This window comes from Mastomys coucha, unplaced genomic scaffold, assembly GCF_008632895.1.
Source record: "Mastomys coucha isolate ucsf_1 unplaced genomic scaffold, UCSF_Mcou_1 pScaffold15, whole genome shotgun sequence".
In the NCBI taxonomy this organism is placed as follows: domain Eukaryota; kingdom Metazoa; phylum Chordata; class Mammalia; order Rodentia; family Muridae; genus Mastomys; species Mastomys coucha.
Window position 1 is genome coordinate 151326329 of NW_022196897.1, and position 23461 is coordinate 151349789.

Consider the following 23461-nt stretch of genomic DNA (forward strand, 5'->3'; position numbering starts at 1 on the left):
GGAGATGCTCACAGAGCCACACCATCCAGACAGAAGGAGATGCTCACAGAGCCACACCATCCAGACAGGTAAGACAGACAAACTATGGATGCTTCTGCTCCTCCCTCTACTAAAGGAACTCCCTGGAGCCTGGTGCATGACCCCACATGGACTTCATGTAGTTGGCCTGTATTACTGACAATTAGAAAGCCTTACTTCCACATACTATATGTGCTTTTACCAGAGATCTAGTGTGGCAGGGTTGGAAGGAAGCTTAGAGGTTGTTTAACTTTGCCCTTTAACTTCACAGAAAGATGAACTCAGACTGGAAGGCAGATACACTCGCCCAACCAGAGGAAGGACAAGCACTCTGTCCAGGTCCTCCATTCATGTCCCACACTGTTAAAACAGGGGCCTCGTGTGACCTAATGCCATCACCATCAGTGAGTGGTCAGGGCAGATGCTGGTAACTGGCAACGTTACAGGTGAGGAACTCACACTGGAACAGGAAGAGCGTGCCAGGACTGCACGTAGCACACAGCTGGTACCGGAGGAAGCTGGCTGAGGATGTGGACCAGAGACTGCACCGGTGAAGCCTGCTCCTAAGTCCCATTGCCTCAGACCACAACAGTGGCAGAGGAGCTCCCCTCCCTCTTCTTCGTCCTCTAACTCGGGGATTAGCACACTTCAGCCATCTTGGTGTGTTTTCTGTGTAAACAGTTTGACTGGGAACAGCTGCACCACTGTTACCTCTTGTCGGGAGCTGCTTTTGCCTACAACAGCTGAGGCTGAAGAGTTGCCACAAGAAGTGAAAAACACTGACTTCCTGGCCCTTCAGAGGAAAAGCCTGCAGAACTCTGCTCTGATCCAGGAAGCTTCGGGTCTCCCACTTCCCAGGTCTTTCCTAGGGCTTCCTTAGGGAAAACAACCTGCTGGGTTCTGGGCAGGGAAGGTTAGGAGGGAGCCGCAGGAGCTCCAGGACTCTGCTCCCTGCCCACTGTGGTGGTTCTCTTAGCTGACCCAGGGGAAAGGTTGGAAAGGCAGCCACAGACCTGTCTCTTGTCTTCGGGGGCCTTCAGGAACAGCGCGTTAATCAGAGCAATGGCGTAGGTCTGGATCTCCTGGTTGGAGCTGTGTCAACAGAGATAGAGGCAGAGGGATCAGAGGACCAAAGAGCCAGATGATGCTCATGATGCTCACATACAGCTTAAAACACACTGTGATCAAAGGACAACCTGGGATTGAGTCAGAAAAGCACACACTTAACCCCACTATTCCACAGAAGGATTTATCCAGGACAGTAATGAGGGCTATGTGTGACTTTGTTGACAAGCTGTTACACTGGAGTCCTACTAAAGAGACAAGAACGGTACGTAATCCAAATGGTCTCGCTAGGCACTGCTGAATATGGAGACTCCTAAGGCCCTCCTCAAAATCATGCTTTGGGGTGAGGATTATTAGTCTGGGGCTCAGAGGTAGGCTTGGCGTATCAGTGAAGCCCGAATAAGGTCTAGAAAGCATCTAGCTGACTATGTGGATGTTCTCAAGGAGAGGAAAGCTCAGGTGGCACTAGGTTCCCACAGGCACCTGGACGAGGTCAGGAGCATCTCTGGGCGAGGAAGAGCATGATATGGGAAAATGTGCACGACGTATTCATTACTCAGCCAGGAAAAAAAGTAAGAAGCAAGGTACACCTAAGAGTGTATAGCAAGATCTAAATTTTAGTAAAAATATGCAAAGGAAAAGGCTAGAGGGGGACATTCAAGTTAATCTTTAACACGGGTTCTGTCTGGAGCATAATCATGAGCAAATAATGTAGTATTGATGTTTTTCCATATTTTCAAAGTTTTGACTACAAATTTATTTTAAGTAAATAAAACAACCATAAGCATTTCCTCAGAATGTGACAGAGCTGGCACTTGGGGCTCCCATCACCATATTGTGAGTGCCTCCTGGAGCTTCTTCCAGAGGGCTAACAGCTTCCTGGTCAGGCAGGTCCCTCACTGAACATATGTACACTGGTGACAGCGTGGGCTAAATATTCATGAGAGAAGCCTAAGAAATGTCACATTCTTCTACTGTTCTCAGGGAGGCAGCTGAGGTCACCTCCACTTCAGAGAAGTTGCCAGGACCCAAGAACTCCCTAGCAGAGTCTGCAATCTCCCTCCCACTCTGGCATTTCAGATATGAAAGCCGGGAAGAATTCTTTAAAAGTGACAAGGGGAAGCCAGGTGTGGTGCACACCTGCCAGTCGTGACTGTGAGAGACGGACAGAGTCCAAGGCCAGCCTGTACAGCAGCAGACCCACCCCCCTCTCAGATCCACAGTGACGAGATGAGACCAGTGCAAAAAGAAGTCATGTATGTTTTTTTAAATCAGAGTAATGGGGGAAGTGGGTCGGAAGCACTACTGGGCTGTGCTATCCAGTTTTATGTCAACTCGACACAAGCTAAAGCATCGCACAGGAGGGAGCCCCAATGAGAAATGCCTCCAGAAGACCGGGCTGTTCAAAAGTCTGTAGGGCATCTTCTTAACTAATGATTGATGGGGGAGGACCCAGCCTACTGTAGGTGATGCCATCTCTGGGCTGCTGGTCCTGGGTTCTATAGGAAAACAGGCTGAGCAGGCCATGAGGAGCAAGCCACTAAGCAGCACCCTCCATGGCCTCTGCTTCAGTTTTCCAGGTCCCCACCCTGTTTGAGTTCCTATAGTGATGAGCAGTGATGTGGAAGCAGAAGCCAACGGACCCTATCCTCCCCAGCTTGCTTTTGGTCCTAGTGTTTTATCCCAGCAACAGAACTAGGATAGAAACTGGTCCCAGGAGTGGGGTATTGTTGGGGTAGACCTGACCATGTGTTTTTGGGAGGATTGTGGAAGGACTTTAAAACTTTGGGCTAGAAAAGCCATTGAGTGCTCAAAGCTTGGGTAGGTGATCTGTAGGAGATTGGAGGATAGAATGTTAGGATGGAGCCTGGCTTGTGAAGTTTCAGAGGGGAGCAAAGACTCCACCAGTCCATTTGTGTGACGACTCTGACCTGATCAGCTGGAGCTGAAGACACAGCCATGATTATCGAGAAACCAGAACCACTAAAGTAAAACCTTTGCCTTACTGGGACAACTGATGCTGGTCTGCTGAGGCCGAGGTGACTGCCCAGCATCACTGAGGTGAAAGCTGGGAAATGTTTCCTCACACAGAAGCTGTGTTCCAGAGGCAGCCAAGGTTGCTCCTCCCTCTGGCAGCTGAACGTGATAGTGTGGGAGTCACCCAGGTGGCCTGAGTTTTGAAGACATAAAGGGGCCATGCGGAGAAACTGAGGCTTGGCACCATGAAGAGAGCACAGGAGGAGCTGTTGGTGCAAGTACAGTCCAGCTGCAGATCTCAGCAGTTTAGAGATGCCAGGACCATGGATGACTCTTACCGATGGCCACAGTCAAGCCTGTGGAAGCTTAGGAAACAAGCTGTGTGTGCTGCACAGGAAGGAGCCAGAGAACTGGCCCAGTCCCTCAGAGGAGCGCCTCGGAAGGATGAAGCCCCAGACTCTGGACCCTGGGTTATTTACAGTTAGAGTTTGCTGTGTTCAGACTGTTTCTGTACCCCAGTTCTCCCCTCCCGAGGTAGGAAGGATTTATTTTTACACAGTGGAGAGGCTTCAAGCTTTAAAACAAAAAGATGTGAGAGTATTACATAGACTTTGGACTTTTAAAGAGACTGGATATTTTTAAAGGGACAACTTTAAAGTGTTTGAATTTTGTAAGACTGTGGAGCTTTTAAGTTTGTAAAGTGTTTTCGATTGTGATGTCTACATTAATGTGTGATCTTGGGGATGAACCAGAAGGGAAAGGTGGCTTCACGGTGATGATGTTTGTCTTTTAAGGTGAGACGGAGTCAGTTGTGCTGGCCAGTTTTATGTCTACTTGACACAAGCTATACTCATCTGAGAGGAGGGAGCCTTCATAAGGTCAGGCTGTAAGTAGCCTGTGCGGCATTTTCTTAATTAGTCATTGATGTTGAGGGCTTGGGGGGACCACTCCTGAGCTGGTAGTCCTGGGGGCAGCCACATGTGTCTTGCATCTGGGAGACTATCTTGGAGATCTGCGTCCTCAGGGCCCCACTGGGGAATTGGGCCCATCCCAGTTGAGTCCAGCAGGCAGGAAGGGGGTGAGAGTCGGTGTCGGTCAATCAACTGGGTTACTACCCTTCTTTGCAGAAGTTTGGCCCTTACCATCACAGGTGGGCTCTCAGTGGTGCCTGTGTGGTACCTGGCTTTATTACAGGCTAAAAAGATATATATATCCTGATAAGGTAAGCTTGCAAACAAACAAACAAACAAACAAACAAAAAACCCACACACACTAACACCCAGACTTTGGGTTAGGTGACAATCTGGGCTGGCCACCATACCAGGATTTACCTGTCCTTTGAGCCAATTGGGTAGAGAAGGTGGGGAAGACTTCCACTTCTAGAGATGAGGAAAGAAAGACCAAAGGCTCCAACAGTAGTTTAAGGGCAAACTCTGGCATACCAGAGCCTGGATCTGGGCTGGCATTGAAAACTCACGTTGCCCACATTTCTTATTGTTGCCACCATACTGTTGGGCATACTAAATGACCACCCACTTCAATCAGGAAGGGGTTTCAAAAATGGCTGAGTCCTTGTTCCCAGAGAGCTCAGAACTTCAGATAGGAAGCAGGTGATGTGAGAGAGAGAGAGAGAGAGAGAGAGAGAGAGAGAGAGAGAGAAAGAAAGAGTGTGTGTGTATGTGTGTGCATGTGTGCGGTGTGCGCTTATGTGTTTGTGTATACACATATACATATGTACAAACAAGACCCACATGTCCACAGAAGAGGAAGCATCTAGCTTTGCCTGGCAGCTAAGGTCTGTACTATGAGAGGAATTCCCAGAGGAGGAGGAGGAGGTGCTGAGGAATGTGCAGGGCCAGGCAGAACAGACTGGCCGAGCGAGGGCGGGGCCCTTACTCACACCTGCAGGTGAGCGATGAGCTGTCCCACGGTGATCTCTTCCGCTATCTTCTGGTACAGGCTCTGGCTGTTTAGTACCATGCTCTCCAGGATGGCCAGGGACCGCTGGAGGATGGACACATCGACCATGGGCTGGCTCACGTACCCTGCAATCTAGACCCAGAGAGGCACGCTGGATGGGAAGCGTGGAGCCAAGGAAACCCAGGCTGCTCTCTTCTCAGCATCCTGCCCGCCCGCACGTGCGAAGCTGTGCCCAGGTGGCTCTCATCCGCCTCACAGCTGCCCTGGTCAGTGCGCGGGGAGTCCCTCAGCTCCGTGCCTCCATCTTAGGTGGCAGTATCCACTCAATGGTGTTTCTTCAAAATGTAAGAACGTAATAAATTAATCCTTTTCAAATAAGGGTTTAGCATGCGGTGGACCTACTGATTCTTGTATCTTATTTTCTCTCCACCTACTCTTCCATCAGACCCGGAGAATCCCTTAGACCCACCCCTCTTTATCCCTGTTATAATTCCCTCCACACACTGTCACCTCACTTTTGCCGAATGTTCCTGGCAGTGGGACGCTCTCAGTGGGACCTGCTGCTGAGCAGACGGCAGGGTAGTCACTGGTTTCACTCATTTTTCTGAGCTGAGACTGCCTCTTCTGGGAGCAGAGAGAAGGGCCCTTCTACCCCTCCATTTAATCTGATAAACCAAGCAGGCTACTTGGCAGATTTGTACAAAGGAAGCACATTTGCAAATGAGACGCAGCTCTCTCTCAGAGAGCTGAGGAAGCAGGTCACTCAGGGCTGATGAGTAGCTGCTCTGTGCCAGCCTCGCTGACAACCAATTCTGCTCTGAGCCCTGTTCTTGGTGCAGGTCTCCAGAGAAGGCAAATTGTGAATTGAGATCTTTTCCTGGACAAGTGACAGGGACCTCTCTTGAGACCAGGCTGTGGAAACTGAGCCACACCTCCCAAGAAGGTGGTCAGGAGGCAAACAAAGAAGCCACTACGAGCTGCTAAGGAGGATGCTCAGAGGCCAAGGGAAGTGAATTCATTTTTAATCTGGTGACATTTTCAACGTAAGATAGGTTTATCAAGTAGGAACCTGCTGTCAGCTGGGAACATCTGTTAAAGTGGAAACCTTTTAGGAGTTCTGGGAAGATCGCTGCTCCAGGATGAACACCCAGCCGCAGGGAATCCAAAACTGACTCCTGCCAGAGACTCCAGGCTGCAGCGTCTACTCTCCCCTTATGTCTAGAGGCTGAGAGGGAGAGGAGGGGACGAACTGAACGTTGGACGCCTCACCTGCTTAATAAAGGTGACTGAAACCATGTCCCAGGAGACAATGCCATGATCCATGAGCTCTAAGAAGGCAGTCAGGGTGAATGCCAGCATCTCACTGTAACTGAGACATGTGCGACACACACAAAATACAGAGATTCAGAGCCAGGGAGCGCAAGTGTGAAGGCAGCTACAAAAGGGACAGAGCTCAGTGAACACCCATGGGAGTCTGTGGAAGCAGCAGTCAGTGCCTGAAGCACACCTAGCCAGGTGGGGAGCGGATGCATTCCAGGTCTCTACACCAGAAAGCTGCTGGGCTGTGGGCTCCTAGGCTTGTCTTCTCTGCCTTGCTTCTTCCCTGGCTTAGTCTGTTATCTATCTCTCAAAACAAAGACCTTTGTCAACCTGATGCTTGCAGGGGGGCCAAAGAGAGTGTATATCTCCCATTAACCTTTAGGCCAAGAGGCCCCCGGGCGAGGGAGACAGTACAGGTGTGGTTATGCGTTCGTTTCCGTCTGAGCAGTTGCCGTGCTCATTTTATCTCCTCCAACTCTAGCTTCCTGCTCTGTAAAATCGAGTTAGTCTCAGAGCATTAGTCTCACAGGGCTGTGGGGAGGGTAAGCTGATGAGGTCTGCAGTGCCCTTACAATAACGTGGTGTAGGGATTAAACGGCTGCCTTTTGTCTCTCCTTACAGGTTTAATCACTCATGCAGGGGCACGGTGCTCTACAGTTAACAAGCCAGGCCCCGTTTGCCAGAGGAGGTAATAACGCTGGCTCACGGAACTCTGAGCTGAGCGTTATCCCCATTTCAGAGCGGAGGAGACTAAGGCTGGTCTATGGCAGCCAGAACTCTCCCAATGGCAGCCAGAGGCTTCAGCTTTGGTGCAGCTGGAAGATCCAAGACTTTAAAACAAATACCTGGGATTAGCGACTTGGCTCGGCTGACAGTTCCAGGAGCTCATCCATCGCTTGTGAGACTCTGACTCCCTGCCTGCAGCTTAGGCTCTACAGGCTTAGGTGGGGGTCTGGGCATCCGTCACTCACTGCTGATCACGTAAGGCTATGGCTGCCCACCACAACCACCTAAGCCTGGAGGATCCTAGAGGTCCTAAGGAGTGGTGCCAAGTTCTGGGCTCCTCCTTGACAGTGTGGGGCAGGGACACGGCAAATGGGAGAAACCTGTGGCATTCAGTGGGAGGCATGCACATGGGGTGAGAGAGGACCAGGGAAGGCAGACAACATCACTAAAGCATCACGAACAGTTCCCATCTCTTCCCTGACCCTCCTCAGGCCAAGCACTTCCTATAATTTATCAGGTCTGCTGTGCACTGACGTCCTTGCTGACGGCAAGGCCCTACTTTCAGTACTCATGTAGCGCAGCACTGGGTCACTCCCACAAGAGTCCCCTGGACTCTGAGATGCAGGGCCTCCACAGGGACGAGACCTCTCTCTGTATGTGGACATGAGCTTGCCCTGCTGCTGTGAGCACAGGGGTAAACTGGACTCCTGGGTCCGACTGGACACCATGGCGGTGAGAACAGGAGGCCTGCATGTCACGGGACTCTGGTGGTACTCACTGGGACAGGAGCTTGGTTCCGCTCTCCACGAGCCTTGTCAGCACAACGATGCCATCCATGTTAATGAACTCAGTGGCAAAAGTCACGTCAGCTGAGAGCTTGGCCAGCTCCTTCATGGCGTCCAGCCGGGTCTCCATACTAGATGCCTGGGTCCTTTCCATCAGCTGGCGTGCGGCCCGGGACTGTGAAGCCAGGGACAAAAGAGATACCATCTGCTCCTGCACAGGTTACTACTGTGGGCTTGCAGCCGAGCCCCAGGCAGTTAGGGTTTCACATGGCTTAAGAACTGCTAAATAAATGCTTGTGGACCAGTAAGAGGATCTGCAGCATGCCGAGACTCATCTGTAGCTCTGTGTATTTTTTCTGTGTCCGGCTAGCCTATGGGTGCCCTCCCCCAGCAGGGTGCCTGCCTCCTGCAGCCTAAAGCACTGCAGCAGTGTCCACTGTCACTCCCAGTGCATAGTCAGACTCCAGGTCACTGCACACAGTCAGATCCCAGCTCACTGTTTCATCATGCCCTGCTCTGAACGGAACATTCTCTCTGGATAGAAGCAGGAGATGCAGAGGGCCCGGGGCTGAGTGTCTGCTCAGTGTCAGGAAGTGACTGGAGGCCAGGGACCAGGACTGCCTACTCCTCCCTTGCCTCTCTCTCTAACTGTTACAAAGAGAGGCCCGTACCTGCACAGGGCTCTCAGTGACACACAGATCCTCCTAATCCTACAGTGGAGGAAGGGTGTGCCTGAGAAAAGGTCACCCATGAGACAATCTGTAAGCACTGGTCTGCATCGAGCTTAGAAACTTCCAGCCCAAATGTCAATCTCTCTCCAGAGACAGCCTTTCCAGCTGCTGTCCCCTGCTCCACTAGATACCGAGGTCTCTAAGACGTCCTGCCCTTCCTCAGACTGTCACATGATATTAGCAGAGCCTGACTCGTGCTTGTGGGGAGATGGGGAGGTTGAGGTCTCTACGCTGAGATCCTCCTTCAGGAGAGGAGGAAGGTGAACAAGATGCTAAGTAAACTGGCTAAGACTCCCAGGCCTGCATCTGAACCTGGCTTGGCTACTTTTTCTGTTTCACACAAGGCAAGAGACTCAACCTCAGTTCTCGGTCTCCTGGTCTCCCTCTTGTTTGAACTGATGCACTCAGGAAGAGTCAGCAAGTGACTGACGAGTGCTGGCAACCACTCTTCTACACACCCCCGCTCAGACAAGTAATAAAACATGTTTCCCACAAGTGTGACAAAGGCTGAGCCCTGGCGACCATGTCCGCCTCAGGCCTGCCTCCCTGTCCTGATGTAGACTGAACCCCTTTCCTGCACTTTCACCCTCTCTCCCATCTGAGCTCATCCATGGGACACATGAAAAACCGCAGGAGAAAGAAAGGGACTCAGGCTGGAGGGTAGGGCACAAGGACCGGCTGGAGGACCTCCCACTTCTATGTCAAATTTCACAAGTTTTGAAACACATTAACATGCTTTGCCTATTTTTCAGACAAATATCTTTTGGATCCCACATCTCCCACATGCCTGTCCCCTCTTCTTCCCTTGGAGACTGAGCTCCCAAGACAGTAGCAGACATAAGCTCCACTGCGCCCTCAACTTTCACTCAAGACAGCCAGTTGCTTACTCGCTGTGGGAAGGGGGGGCTGAGGCACCTCGGTGGTCTGTACGACAATCCTGCTCTTGCTCTGCCCTCTGTGCTCTCTACTCTGCAGGCCCCCCTTCCTCTACCCTGCTCTGCCTGAGTAGCTTAGCACCCTTCCTCACCGCTACCCGCCCCCACCACTTGTCTCTGGAGCTCACATTAGCTTTGACCAGCCTGTAGCTGAAGATGACTTTGAATTCCTGATCCTCCTGCCTCTGCCTCCCAAATGCTGGGATCCTAGGCCTGTTCTACTGCTCCCGGCTCCTGCTTCTCACTTCCTTTCCAGCTGCTCCCTTTACTTGCCTTTAAGGGTTGCACATACAGAATGAAAGGATTCCCCTGAGTTCCTTCTGCTCCCACCCCCAGCACTCTGACACATTCAACAAGGTTATCTCTTAAGTCTTCCTCATGTCTGTCAATCCTGCCATCCCCCTGCTTCTGCTGGGATGTCATCCTTACCAGTCTCTGAGAAATCACTCTCCCACCAGTCTCTCTTGCCTGCCTGTGAATGTGGCCTTTCTAGCACTCAACAGGATGCACAGGGCACATTCCTCATGGAATCCATCTCAGTAAAGTCTGAGCCCACAGGCAGCCATGCGAGTGCCTTCAGGACTGGTCTCCCCCACACCTCACAGCTCTGGTTTCTTCTTCCTTCAGTTACTCCCAGCAGCTTTAGCGTCTAAGCTCAGGGTCCCTGTCTCTGGAAAAGCCTTCTGGAAACCCCTATGCTGGGGGAGGTGGTCCCTCTCAGACACTTTACAGCCAGGAAGCTATCTGCTGCCCTTGCTCAGGAGCCGCCAGTCAGGCTGTGAGGGCGAGGGCCTCTTCTCACTGCAGAGCAGAGGCCATGCCGCCACTGGAGGACCAGGATACCTACCGGGGAGACGGCCAGTTGCAGGATGGTCCCATTCTTAATGTCACCACGGGTCTGGGTAGCAAAGCATCAAACAGGACAAAACAGAAAGACAATATTAAAACAGTCCATGGAGGTGAAGCAGTAAGGGCTGGTGGCCATTTTCACAGTGTAACTGACTCTCCTCGCCTGCAGATGGTTCAGCTAGCAGTGAACCAACAGAAGATATCCACGGGGTAGGGTTGGCTTTGACTGGTCCTGCCTACTGTTCTCGTGTAGGCCCCTAAGCTTTGCTGGATGGCAGGTATGGCCACGGCCCGCCCACTGCGTGGGACACAGTCTGCATCTAGGTCGATTTTAATGTGAGGGGATGTGCCTAGGTGACAGGCAGCTACTAGCCATCTGTACCTCCACAGCCCTGGGTACCAGTCTCCATGGCTACTGAGGGACAGCTGTAGTACACTGAGCTTCTTCTGCAGCTAGGCCTCCTCCTGTTTGCTTCTTACAAAGAGACTCTTAAGATTTTCCTCAAGAGCTCCGGGTCTTGAAGCAAAAGCTACCTGAGCCACCAGGGAGCCAGCTGGTGTACTCCACGCTCCCTAAAGGGCAAATGTTTAAATAGAGAACTGGAGTCACCCGGACAGTAAGAAACTGGATTGTGCCATGTCTTTGGCAGGCCACTTGCAAGCAAAGCTGGCCCTGTCCTCCGCTAGCCTGTACTTGCCTGCTCGGTGACATAGAGCTGGGGCCCATCTGCATAGCGGAGCGTGTAGTACTCCGGGTTTGGCAGTGACCACCTGTGGGAAAGAAAACAGTACACCCTGCTGGCTTCTCCTCTGGCTTTGTCCAGAGAAGCAGAGAAATGGTTTTCAGAAGTCACTCAGGGACCTGCCAGCCGGTCTGGAGCACAGTAGAATCCAAATAAAGCTTTTGGCTGAGTCCCAGAGAGGGTCAGCAACCCAGAAGGAGGGGCAGGCAGAGGGGTATGGGTCTCACATCCTACCCAGACTTCCCAAGGGACACTCTGAGGCTTTGGAACAGATGAGGATCTCGGGAGACCTCAGGGACCTTCTCAGCTGTCCTTCTTTCCTAAGACAATGACCCCGCCCAGGCGGACCCCATCTGTACAGGTTCCTCTGGGGCTGGGCAGCCTTAGGTGTCACTGTGGAAACGAAGTCACTTCAACCTACCCATCGCACACTTCCTTGATGATGGATGCCAGGGGCCGTTTCTGAAAGAGAGGCGAGGAGATCCTTTACCACGTGCTTCTGATGAGGGAACCTTTGCCAAGCCACAGTGACTACCTTCCCGGGGAGGACGGGGACTCAGTCCTCCTGCTGCTACCCTAACTTAAGATGCCAGGGGCCTCCAGGCCTAAACACATCCACCATTATGAGCCTGACCCTCTCCTTACAGCCCTGACTCTCACAGCAGGAGCATACCTGGTCAATCTCAAGGAGCTGGGCGTTAGCTCCTGGCCATTCAATGGCCACTTTGACAATGTCCGACGGAGGCGGCATCGTTCCCGGTAGGCCCCACTTCAAGACACAGCTGCCTGGACAGAGAGCCGAAAAGAAGGAGAAGTCACACAGTACCTTCCTGTTTGTTCTCGCTGTGCACTCTGGAGCTCTGAGGACAGCATCTGAAGTGACACGTAAACTACTCGGCATGCAGTTCTCAGGCTCGTGCCACAGCCTCTCCTTGGGCTGCTGTCTCCTTAGATTCAATCAGCAAGAGAAACAGGGCAAACTTCTCTATCATCTGCAGCAAAGGCAGCAGCAAGATCCACCAGTGTGACAGACAGTCTGTGTGAGGGTCAACAGGGCTCGGGGGGAGGGGCAGGGCTCACTGAGTGTAAATCTTCATCTTGGGGCCTCGGGAAGAGAGAAGCACATGTTCTGGAGCAGAGAACACTAGACAGTCTTTTCTTGGTTGAATGGGTAGCTGAAGGGGCCAGGCCACTTCTGCTCAGCAGTCACACTTGGAAGATCCCAGTGTCGGCAGGCCCAGCCGTGCTCTCTCCTCCCCACCCGCTGCTGCCACTGCTGCCCCTTCAAAGGACACAATGTGCAGCCCCCTCCCTGTAGGATGATGTGGAGTTCCAAACCTTAGGAAGACAACTGAGACAGGAAATGCTATTTTGGTCCCCAGTGCCAAGGGCAAGGGTGGCCAGGGGCTCAAGTGCAGGCCTAAGGATGCTCTCACACAAAGGCCCCTCTACAGGGTGGGGCTGTGAATGTGCATCTAAGCCCCGACCCCCACTGCTCTTCGGAATAAAGGGGAATAAATCAGCTGGGGCAAGTCCGGGAGATGGACTCATGTGACTGGTCTCCTAGGCAACTCTGGTGGCTTAGTGGTATTGTGGGCAGTGCTGAGGCTCTCTCTGAGGTCTGAGGAAGGCAGTCACACTGCTGATGGATTATTTCAATGTATATTTACACTCCTTGCCTACAGGTCTGGGAGCAGGCGCTCTCTTAATGAAAAAGACCTTGTGCCTCCTCAAGGTTCAGCCACTCTCGCCCGCAGATCACGCCTGGCTAATGGGGACCACCTGCCTCTGTCAGCGTGTGTGACACCACTGTGGCTAAGCTGTTAATCGTGTGTGCTATCAATTTTCCAGCCCCAACAGATGCCAGTTCTCACAGCCTGGTGGGTGCAAAGCTCCCTAGTGTAAAGGGGTGAAGTGTGGCCTCTACACCCCCAGGCGGAGAGAAGGAAGCTTACTGGATATTTCCTGAGGGGTAGGCTGTGCCCTTCAAGAGTCAGCTGTCAAAACCATCAGGCTGTGAAAGGACACCCACTTCTGCTTCCCAGCAGCCCTCAGAAAGAGGCAGGGCAGCACCAGACTTAGAGGTCAAGAGTGACGCTTGTCAAGTCCTGGTTGACCCGGCTAGTAAGTAAGAAAGATGGCTAGGGCTTAGAGCCAGCCATGTCTTCCCTGTACCCTGAGCAGGTCTGAATTCCTGTTGGTAAGTACATGAGGCCTAAGGAAACAGCAGTGGGTGGCTGCCTCTTTAGCTCTTGGCAGAACCTTAACATGCAGCTTTTGCATACCTAGGCCCAAAACAAACCCCTGAAAGGAAACTATGAGGCTAACTTCTGGAGAAGGCGCTATTCCAGTGACAGCAAGGCAGAGGGTGCTATGCCAGGGTGGTGTGGTGACCCTGATAGCAGGGTGTCCCTATCTGAGGTGGGGCATCGCTGTCACTGAACACAAGACTCTAAGAGTGAGACTGTTTCTAAGAACTGACGGAATCAACAATGAAGTGCAGAGACAGTAAGCATATCTACACATATGTGCATAGGTACACGGATTATAAAAATAGAAACACGTGTCTCCCATAAGCCTCCGCCCAGGACAGGGAACACGCTCACCACTCCACACAATGCACCAACCTCCTCCTATGTTCCCACTGACTTGACTGCCCCCGAGGAGCTGGGCCTTCCTCTAAATGAAGTGTACAGTAGGGCTTTCCATAGCATTTGTCAATCTGAGTTATTGTGTTTAGGTTTCTTTTTAACTTTTCAAAATAAGTGAGGGCTGGGGAGATGGCTCAGAGGATAAAAGCATATGTGCATGCACATGCACACACATGCATACAGTGAACAGCAGGCACCTTGAAAAGTGCCCCGGGCTAGGACACTCTTCCCACTGAAGAAATCAGGTAGACTGAGAGCCCCACTGACTGCCATGGCTTCTATGGGGCCCTTCTTTACCCAAAGTCTCTGTCTTCTGTTCTTGAAATGTAAAGGCTAGTAGAATGCTCTGGTGCCCTCTGAAAGGTAAGTTCACGATTCATGTTCAAAGCAGAACATAAAACTGCCCAGGTGAGGATGACATTTTTAAAGGTCCTCAAGAAGTTAACCCTTATTCTGCTGTTAGGAAACACAGCTCATTTCCTGAACTCCTTCCTAAGCACCTCCCTTTGAAGGTGAGCAAGCTGAGGGTGGTCACTTTGTTTTGGTCCCGAATAACTTGCCCAAGGTCATAGCATCACTTATCAAAGCTGGTTGTGAAAGATTCATTTTAACCCATGTCACATATAGTAGGAACATCTCCAGCCACCCTGGTCACCCAAGGGACAGCAACAGGTCTTCAATCAGACTGTCTTCCCACAGTCAAGCAATCTATTGGTACCAAGTGACAGCCAGCTGCCACAGCTAGATGGATGGAAGGGGACACTCGGGTTTAGTTGAACAAATCTAATTCCATCTCTGAACTTGAAAGTCACTGACTAAAGAGGCTTCGAGACAACAGACATGAGAACAGTAAAATCATAGCTTCAAGGCGGGCACCAGGGCAAGCCAGAGCCGCTCACGAGCCAAAGCCACGAGAAAAGACAAGAGCCTTGGAGAGAAAGCTATGCTGTACAGCTGACAGGAGGTCCAAAACCAGCAATGAGAAGAGTTCCAAGAGGTGGGCAGAGCCTGACCCCTTTCCAGAGTCCATGTGACATTTCCTGCCAGCCAGCATTTCTGCTCACTACAAAGGAATAGTCCAAGACTGACCAGCCCAAGCTTAAGAAACTACAGGAGGCCGGGGTAGATGGTGGTGTCATGGCATAAGGTGACGGATGTGTCCAGTGGGCACTTAGCTAATGCTGGCTAAATTCATGAGCAAAACCCACTTAGGGAGGATCGGTTCGCTTACGGCGGGCCACTTACAGGGTGACTCTGGGGTCTGCAGATGTGACGCTTGGGAATGTCTCTTAACTCATTACTCCCGTATCATTTTATAGCTGAGGCCTCAGGAACCCTGGAAACAGGTGAAAGTTCAGAGAAACACATCATCTGACTGGAAGGAGGCATGTGGGGGCAGGGGGATGACAAGAGAGAAGTAATTCAGAACTGGGTCTCAATGATGCCAGAGTTCAGTCTCCCTCCACACTGTCCTTCCTGTGATGAGGGTAACATTAGCTACCAATGACATCATTCGAAGGCACCTCTCTCAAAGCCTTCCTCCCACCCTGTCTGTCTCCTTCACTTACACCTGAGCTAGCTAGGGCTCTGAGCTTGCTAGGAGAGCACTCCACATCCCCCAGGTCTATTTTAACCTTATTTTACATTTTATATTTTGGAGCAGGGGTTTCAAAAAGTTGCCCAGGTTCAACTTGTAATCCTCCTGCCTCAGCCTCCTGAGTTGCTGGGGTGTCAGGCCTGTGCCACCTGGCCCACACAGCAAGCCTGTAGGTGTGTGCTCTCTAGACAAGAGAAGTCGGGAGCATCCTCATTCACCCACCTGGAATGTTAGAAATCCATATCAAATAAGGCAGCCGGGTACAGGACCATCACAGCTACTCAATGGAGACTTCAGGTCTGCAGTATCCAAAGGCAAAGCCAGAGATGCTCAGGGACCCACTGAACAGAAAATGGTCCTCCACGGTCTACAGAAGCCCGCCCACACTCCCTCAGGTGGTGCTTAGGCCAGTTTAGGCAGACCCTAAATCCTAGCTGTTTGAGGCCGAGTTCCCTCATTTCTCCTGCAGCTTCGCAAAATCCCGCTTACCAGCGGTCAGAAAGTTCCTACTCAAGCGTCAAAGCCCAGTTTGGACCTCACCTCCGGTTGGTATCATTCTTCCGTGTGCAAACCCCATCCCCACACTCTGTCTCCAGTCTAGTATAGTTATGGAATCACAAGCGCTTCACCACTGCCTCCTGCGGAAAGGACCAGCACACTGACACCCCACGGCTCTGGCTTCTTCCACTCCTACAAGGCAGAGCTGGCTTCCAACAGGCAGGAGGCAGGAACTGCTCCCACCAGGTCCGGAAACCTTGCAACACAGTGTCCCCACACAATTCTGTCTTCAGGACTAGCTTAGAGAAAGCCTTACTGGAGAACCTAGTTAGGGGAAAGGAACTCTTCTCCCTCCCCTGAAAACCAAGGAGAGAGGGGAGATGGAGGAGGACTTCCCAGACGGTGAGCACTCGGGGATGAAGGATCCCCTCGTAGGGAAGCCCTCTAGCATGTGTGTGCTTACTCTCCATTTCCATCTTAGAAAGGAAGTGGGAAATTAGGTCGAAGCAATTCAATAACATTGCAAAATTCTCAGGGCTATAAATAGCTACCAGCTCCACCATTCACAGGACTGCGCTCAGTTCAATAGCAACCGTCCAGTGTGAGTGCACTGGAGTGCCACTCCCGGCCCACTGTCCCTTCCAACCCCAGTGGCTCTCCCCTCCTTCCTCCTCCACCACCACCATACCCCTGCTTTCTTTACTCACTACCTCAGGGATGCTAGGCAAGCCTTTGGGACTAAGCAAGACCCCAGTCCCCTGCAGCCAGCCGCCTTCAAGACGCCACAGATACAAAGGTGATGAGGCAAACAGAGGAGGCCCACACAGATTCAAGGACAGTGTTAATGCTGTCGTCCAATGACATCTCTGGAGAAGAGGAACACTGGCAGAGTATGCTCTCCAGCAGAGCGGGTCTCCAAGTACCTTCTGGAAGGGGTGCATCCACAGGAAAGGCCCTGTGGAGTCCATCACCCCAGCAGGAAAGCCTCAGGCTGAACTGTGTCCCAGCTTAGAGAGGGAAAGACCATCCTTCCCAGGAACTACAGGGGCTGGAGGATGCCAGAAGGTTCCCAGCCACCCACCACCACCACCACCCCCAGCTAGTAGGTTCCTGTGAGCTTTCTCTTCTCCTCTGCTTGCCACGCAGTGGGGGAGGCCTGGCGAGTTTGGTTTATGCTTCCTGTGACAGAGTGCTGCCTCACACAGGAGGGAACTGGAGGTCACACCCTCTTCTTAATCAAGACCACAATCTCAGTGGAGACTTCCCTCTGTGATCTTTTCATCTGAATGACTCAGTTTCCCTCAGTTCTCCCTCCCTGAACTAGCGTGAGGCCTTGTAGAAGAGGTGCAGGAGAGGAAATGCTACAGGGTAGAAGTTGAGGACAACAGACCTCAACCTCAGCTGAAAGATCTCCTTTGTACTGACATTTGAACACAGGCCTCACCCAAGTATGGCCAGTGCCACTGTGCAGAGGCAAAGTATGTGTTAGGGAACTCATCCATCATGCAGCTTGTGGAACTCAAGTTCGTAGAGGACAGTGGGTTAATGGTCTCATCAGGCTATCTAGACCTGGGTCAGCTCCTCTGTGTCTACACTTATCCCTGTGGATGCCACATACCGCTCACCTGCCCCCTTAAAACCACACCGACTCTGCACCTTTGCTGTCCACCTGTCCCAACGCTCTGTCCAAACGGCCAACTCATACGTGCTCAGACAAGCTCTCCTGGCTTCCTCATCCTCAATCATCAGGTACTGGTAATACCAGCATATGTGCTGCCAGGCCTTGATGAGCACCTTCACGCCTCCAGCTTCTACAATCTTGTCTCTGAAGCCTTGCCTGGTAACTGGACACGCAGGGTACCCCTAAGGAGTCAGTACTAATGGGAATAGCCCACATCCTCTGGATCAGAACCTGCCTTCACATGCCACCCAGCATGGTTCACATGCACCATGGGGTCATGAAAAAGGCTCTAGATCAGTGGTTCTCAACCTGTGTGGGTCATGACCCCTCTGAGGGTCTTGAATGACTCTTTCACAGAGGGTTATCTAAGACCATCCCACATATCAAACATTTACATTATGATTCATAAAGTAGCAAAATTAGTTATAAATATGAAAATACTCATATGGTTGGGGGTCACGGCAACATGAGGAACTGTGATAAAGGGTCACAGTATTAGCAAGGTTGAGAATCACTGCTCTAGATCAATGGCTCTCCATGGCGGCTGTGTATACCCCCATAGCTAGCTGGGTTGCTTAAGCTTCCCCAAATGATTTTCCTGGAGGCTGAGATGGAGACCCTGGTCCAGGAAGGGAACCAGCCTGAGCACGGAGCCTCTGAATGGTATGCCTCGCCCCTATCCACTGCTCCCTAGTTTGCAGCAGGATGGCCAGCACAGAGTTGTGTCTACAGAATTCCATCCAAGATGCCCTCAGGCCTAACTGTTTAAGTCACGAACTATTAGTGACTATTCTATCCACGTCCCAGAACTTGCACATCCGTGACTATGATTGTGCAATTGAGTCACCAAGGGTCAGGTTTAAGAGGGAACAGGAAAAGACAGAAAATACAGACAAACTCTAAGAAACTGCTTCTTGGGCCTGGAAGGGTGCCTCAGCGGTTGAGAGCAGTGGCCACTCTTACACTGGACTGGTTCAATTCCCAGCACGCACACAGCAACTAACAACAGTCTGTAACTTCAGTTCTGGGGATCCGACACCCTCTTCTGGCTTCCACAGGCATGCATATGGTGCACATACATACCTGCAGGCAAGCAAAACATCCACACACATAAAATAAAAATAATTAAAATTTTAAATCTTGCTGGAGAGATGGCTCAACGGTTAAGAGCACTGACTGCTCTTCCAGAGGTCTTGAGTTCAATTCCCAGCAACCACATGGTGGTTCACAACCATCTGTAATGGGATCTGATGCTCTCTTCTGGTGCATCTGAAGACAGCTACAGTGTACTCATATGAATAAAATAAATAAATCTTAAAAAGAAAAAAAAAGCCGGGCAGTGGTGGTGCACACCTTTAATCCCAGCCCTTGGGAGGCAGAGGCAGATGGATTTCTGAGTTCGAGGCCAGCCTGGTCTACAGACTGAGTTCCAGGACAGCCAGGACTACACAGAGAAACCCTGTCTCAAAAAAACAAAACAACAACAACAACAAATCTTTCTTATCAACAGATCAGGATAGTCATACAAGGAGGAAGAACCTGGATAGGGTGGGGCGCAGTAGGCTAAGAGAGGCCTGGGCTGTCCCTAAAACCCCAGGCTACCAGCCCAGCTCCTCCAACAGAGGCCAGAACAGCACAGCATTGTTCTCTAAGAAAGAGGCCAAGCCTTTCCTCTCATTTCATAAAGAAGGGAACCGAGGTCCAGAGGAACTGGCAAGGCCAGGCCGGGACACCAGTTAGGGACAACAAAAAGGCCCAGCCTCCACTTCTGGATCAGTCCTCAGACTTCACACAGTTCTGCTGCAAGCACAAGTGTCTCAGCAGAGACTAGGACCCCATCACACAGCAGTGGCATTGAGTGGTTAGAGGCTTGCATCCTGGAGACCTGCATTTGGATCCCAGTTCTGACAACATCCTTATTAGAGTCAAGCCAAGGATTAGAACCAACGGCTCCTGGTAAAAGTGATATGACCATGAAATGGGATAATGCCTGCAATGCACTCATACAATACCTAGCACAAAGTAAGAAGGATTCTAACCGTGTGAACTGAACACTGGAACCATATAGCCCATCACTGAGAAGTCCTACCTGCCACGCTGTGGAGAACAGGTGTGATGCAGTTGGGGAAGAAAACCCACAGAAAAAATGTTCTGGCTCCATAGCAGCCCAGCATAATAACGGTACATAATGGTTTCTCAGCCAGTAGGTCCTAGTCTCTCCAATTCAGTGAGCACTCCCAGAGGGGTGAGGAATTCAAGTGCCTTAAGCAGCTAGGCATGTAAATAAAAAACCCAAGCAGCTTGTACATAGGGACCCAGCAAGCTAAGAAGCACCACCCTGCATAGAAGTTCAAGCTTGGTTTCAGGGGCAGGGGAAAAAGATACTTCATGTAGCTAAGCCAAGATACCACTTGGCCACTTCTGACACACATGGGATTCTGTGTCCTCTCCCACCATGTGCTCTCCTGCACATCACACTCGTCATCTTATGGAACACTTGTCTTCCCAAGATCACCCTGAGCATCCTGAAGATGAAGGCTGTCACTTCACTGTCCAGTCACCTCAGGAGGCCTAGAACAGTACTGATCTCATGGAGAAAACTCAGTGAGCGACTGATAAATTAACTCACCCTGCTGACAACTCCAGTCCCAGTATCCCGAGCATCTCTGAGCTCTTACAGGCCACAGGTTTTCGGCTCCAACCCTGGGACCAGGCTGCGTTAATGTAGGTGAGCTAAGGGATCACCAGTGACTTGGTCAGAGGACGACTTGCCTTGTGGGATTTTCTTTTTGAGTTGGAGTCTCACTCTACTACACGGGCTGGTTTTGAACTCCTGTATTCAGGGGATCCTTCTGCCCTCTACAGTTCTCGGGTATGGGTGCATTCCTCCAAACTCAGGGCATGTTTTTCTTAACTATGTTTGCTCGTGAGCCACCTAGGAAGTTATGACCTAGGCACAGAGCATGCCAGAATATGCTAAATGCTGATGCCAGCATTTTTAAGAAGTCTAGCCCTCATACCCTGCACCCCAAACTTTCTTGGCACCTCTTAGAAGCAGCATAAAACATAAAAAGAATAACAAGATTCAAGAGCAACAGAGAAGCTAGCTGGGCATGGTGGAGCATGCCCTTCATCAGAAGCCAGCCTGGTCTACAGAGAGAGTTCCAGGACAGCAAAGGCTACACAGGGCTACACAGCCAGGGCTACTTCTCAAACCACTCCCTGCAAAAAAAAAAAGAACAACAGACAGAGGCTATAGCCCTGTTTCCTTTGCTCCAAACAGTAGAACGAATCTAGGCAGGTAATAATCTTTTAGGATCTTTGCTATTTTTAATCTGTAAATGCAAATAATGATAGTGTCCTCAAAAGACCATAATTCGAATTAAACACCCTCACATATGCACATGACTGGGCACAGCCAAGGCAGCCACCCTAGCCGTGTGGTTACTGACCGACCACTTGACACATGGTCACTGTGCCTCTTCTGTGACGCACGAAGGGCGGTCCCAAGTGGGAAGCACAGCAGAGTTCAAGAAGTTAGCACACACAAAAACCAACAACTCCATTAACACGATTTTACATTGGTTACGTGACTTATTAATCATACTCTGAAATGTATTAACTAAAGCATGAATAAATCACTCCACTTGAGTATTTTACATTCCTGACATGTGACTGTTAGAAAAGTTTAATTAACAAATGTAACTTGCATTATTTCTCTTTTGGAGAGCCCAGGTTGGCCTAGTGTCTGATACACGAAAGCATTTCAAAAGGTGGCTTCCATCCACAACACATGGGATGTCAGGGGCTGCGACTGTATCCCCTTCCTCTAGACAAACCCAAGCCCGTCGTTCATTCATTTAGTAAACACTTATACTGTCTGCCCTGCTGAGACGCTGTGGGTGCATGGAGCAACATCAGGTAAGGTCTTCCTCGTGAGCATTCCTACCTGCTAGGACAGGTAGACGTCAATCAACACTTTCAAAGAGTTGCAAAGCTACTCCTGTGTAGGCACACCAGAATGTTCTGAGTGTCGCGCCAGGGTCAGAGCTCGGGACCCCGGAAGCCTTCGGAAGGAAGACTGGGAGGTTGAAAAAAGTTTACTAGACTAGACCGAGGGGTGGACTCTGAGGATGGCCAGAGCGAGAGATGGAGAAGGGACAGAACCAGGCCGGGGAGGACGGCGAAGGACCAGATATGCAGGGCCCGGGGAACAGGGGAGGGTGGAGACCAGCACCGGAGCACCCCGGGCATTGCAGTGCTGCGGGAAGAAGCGGATGAGAGCGGCCTGGACCGAAGCCGGGCAGTGCAAAAGGAAAGAAGAGGGTCGTACCGACGGCAGGGGGATTACCGGATCGGCACCATGCCCGGGCTTGGAGGTTCGGCAGACGCTGCCCTCTGCCTCAACCCCAACTTCGGTTCCCGACCTCCCACCCTCAACACTTTGGCTCTCTGCCTCGAGCCCCGAGCGTCCCTCACTCACCCGGCGCCCGCCGAGGCCCAGCTCCGTGCTCGCGTCCCGCCGCCGCTCCACTGGCCCCGTCTGCCCCGCCCTCCTGAAGCCCCGCCCCGCGCAGACCGGCCCGGGCTTCTATTGTTCGGCTTTGCTGTCAAACTGAAAATTCTCGCTCTTATTGGGTCGTTTGTCTGTCACTAAAGAGGAGGCGGGCCTAACTGAGGGCGCGGGCTGGAGCGACGCCGGCCGGCTCCTCCCCTCCGCGGAGGCCTCTTAAAGAGACAGACTACCATTCTTCTGCAGGCTATTGGGTCTGAAGGAACGTGATTTCCCAGCAGACACTAGAGGCTGCTCCCCACCCAAACTTTTTTTTTTTTCTTTTATTTCTGTACACAGCCTCAGGGTGAAAAAGGTTGGAGGGGCGGGGAGGGGGCACGCTCCGGGTCCTTGCGACTCCTTGTTGTAAGGAGCAAGCTGTCCTCTGGTGATGTTCACCTGATCGACTCAAGGATGGGAATAGCTGATTTAGGGAACTGAGTGGGAGGTGACAGTCGTGTCAGAGGCTATGAGCAGCCGCGGCTGCTCACTACGGAGATGGAGCTAATTATACCGGCACCCAGGGCTGACCGTGGGCGCTGAGCAGAGGCAGAGGGGTACAGCTCAGCTGTGCTGTTGGTAGGGATCCGTGGGTTGTGGCGTTCGTCACAGCACCTGCGGATTTAACAAGGCCGGGCACAGCGCCAAGGACTCATTCCTGCCATCTCCCTTAAAGCTCACAGCAGGCTGGTAGGGAAGACTAGTATGAGATCCCCAGTTGCAGGAGAAAGGACTAGGGGTCTTATGGGACCAACTAACTATACAGCCCGTGACTACTATACAGCAAGATGCTATCTCCCTGTTTAATTCCAAATTTTGTTTTTTAATCATTTCTCTTAGCAGATCCTTAGGACAATGCCAGAAGACATTTTGTTATCCATTCTATAGAGAATCGGATGTTCAGCAGTGAGATGAAATAATGTCTACCTTGTACGTCATGGAAGCAGTTTTACCGGCAGTTACACTGACTCCTGCAAACGTCTTAGAATCGAAGCGGGTTCTTATCAGCTGGTGAACAGGGTGGTGCCCAGGAAGCAAAGTTACCCTCACAGCCACAGTGCTAATACGGCCTTTGCCAGGGCGGACCAGTTACACTTCCAATAGGTTCACATACTGCATGCTTCCAGCCAGTCTGTCTTTGTTTTAGCGAAAGCCACTGTGGATAGATGCATATGGCCGTGTACCTATCTATCTATATAGCTTGATTCTGGAACATAGGGTAGCCACCCTTGCCTGTCTCACCATTCTGGACCCCAGGGCTCTTCGCTGCTCTAAGGGAGCCTCAGAAGACCCCATCAGACTCATAGTATATCTTTTCTTGTCATCCATAGTCTTGTGAGTGTCCTCATTGTGGTGGGTTGTTTATTTCTTTGTTTGCTTGCCTATTTTGAAACAGCGTGTTGCAGGAACATT

At 51.3% G+C, this 23461-nt stretch overlaps 1 protein-coding gene across 7 annotated transcripts in view; it reads right to left on the reverse strand.

Moving 5' to 3' along the window:
• Window positions 1-22050, reverse strand: part of Elmo2 (engulfment and cell motility 2) — a 36971-nt gene extending 14921 nt beyond the window's left edge. For 2 of the 7 annotated variants that reach the window (XM_031372750.1, XM_031372745.1), the window contains exons 1-9: window positions 21980-22050; window positions 11743-11855; window positions 11491-11531; window positions 11025-11097; window positions 10325-10375; window positions 7805-7986; window positions 6250-6349; window positions 4961-5112; window positions 1032-1110 (exon numbers count right to left, since the gene is read on the reverse strand). In XM_031372750.1, coding sequence (XP_031228610.1) covers window positions 1032-1110; window positions 4961-5112; window positions 6250-6349; window positions 7805-7986; window positions 10325-10375; window positions 11025-11097; window positions 11491-11531; window positions 11743-11820 — 756 coding nt within the window. In that variant the 5' untranslated portion in view covers window positions 11821-11855; window positions 21980-22050. Of the gene's footprint in view, window positions 1-1031; window positions 1111-4960; window positions 5113-6249; window positions 6350-7804; window positions 7987-10324; window positions 10376-11024; window positions 11098-11490; window positions 11532-11742; window positions 11856-14965; window positions 15057-15539; window positions 15556-21979 lie in introns of those variants that run through there. The other 5 variants (XM_031372746.1, XM_031372747.1, XM_031372749.1 and 2 more) reach the window with 5 other exon arrangements.
• Between the last annotated feature and the right edge of the window lie 1411 nt (window positions 22051-23461).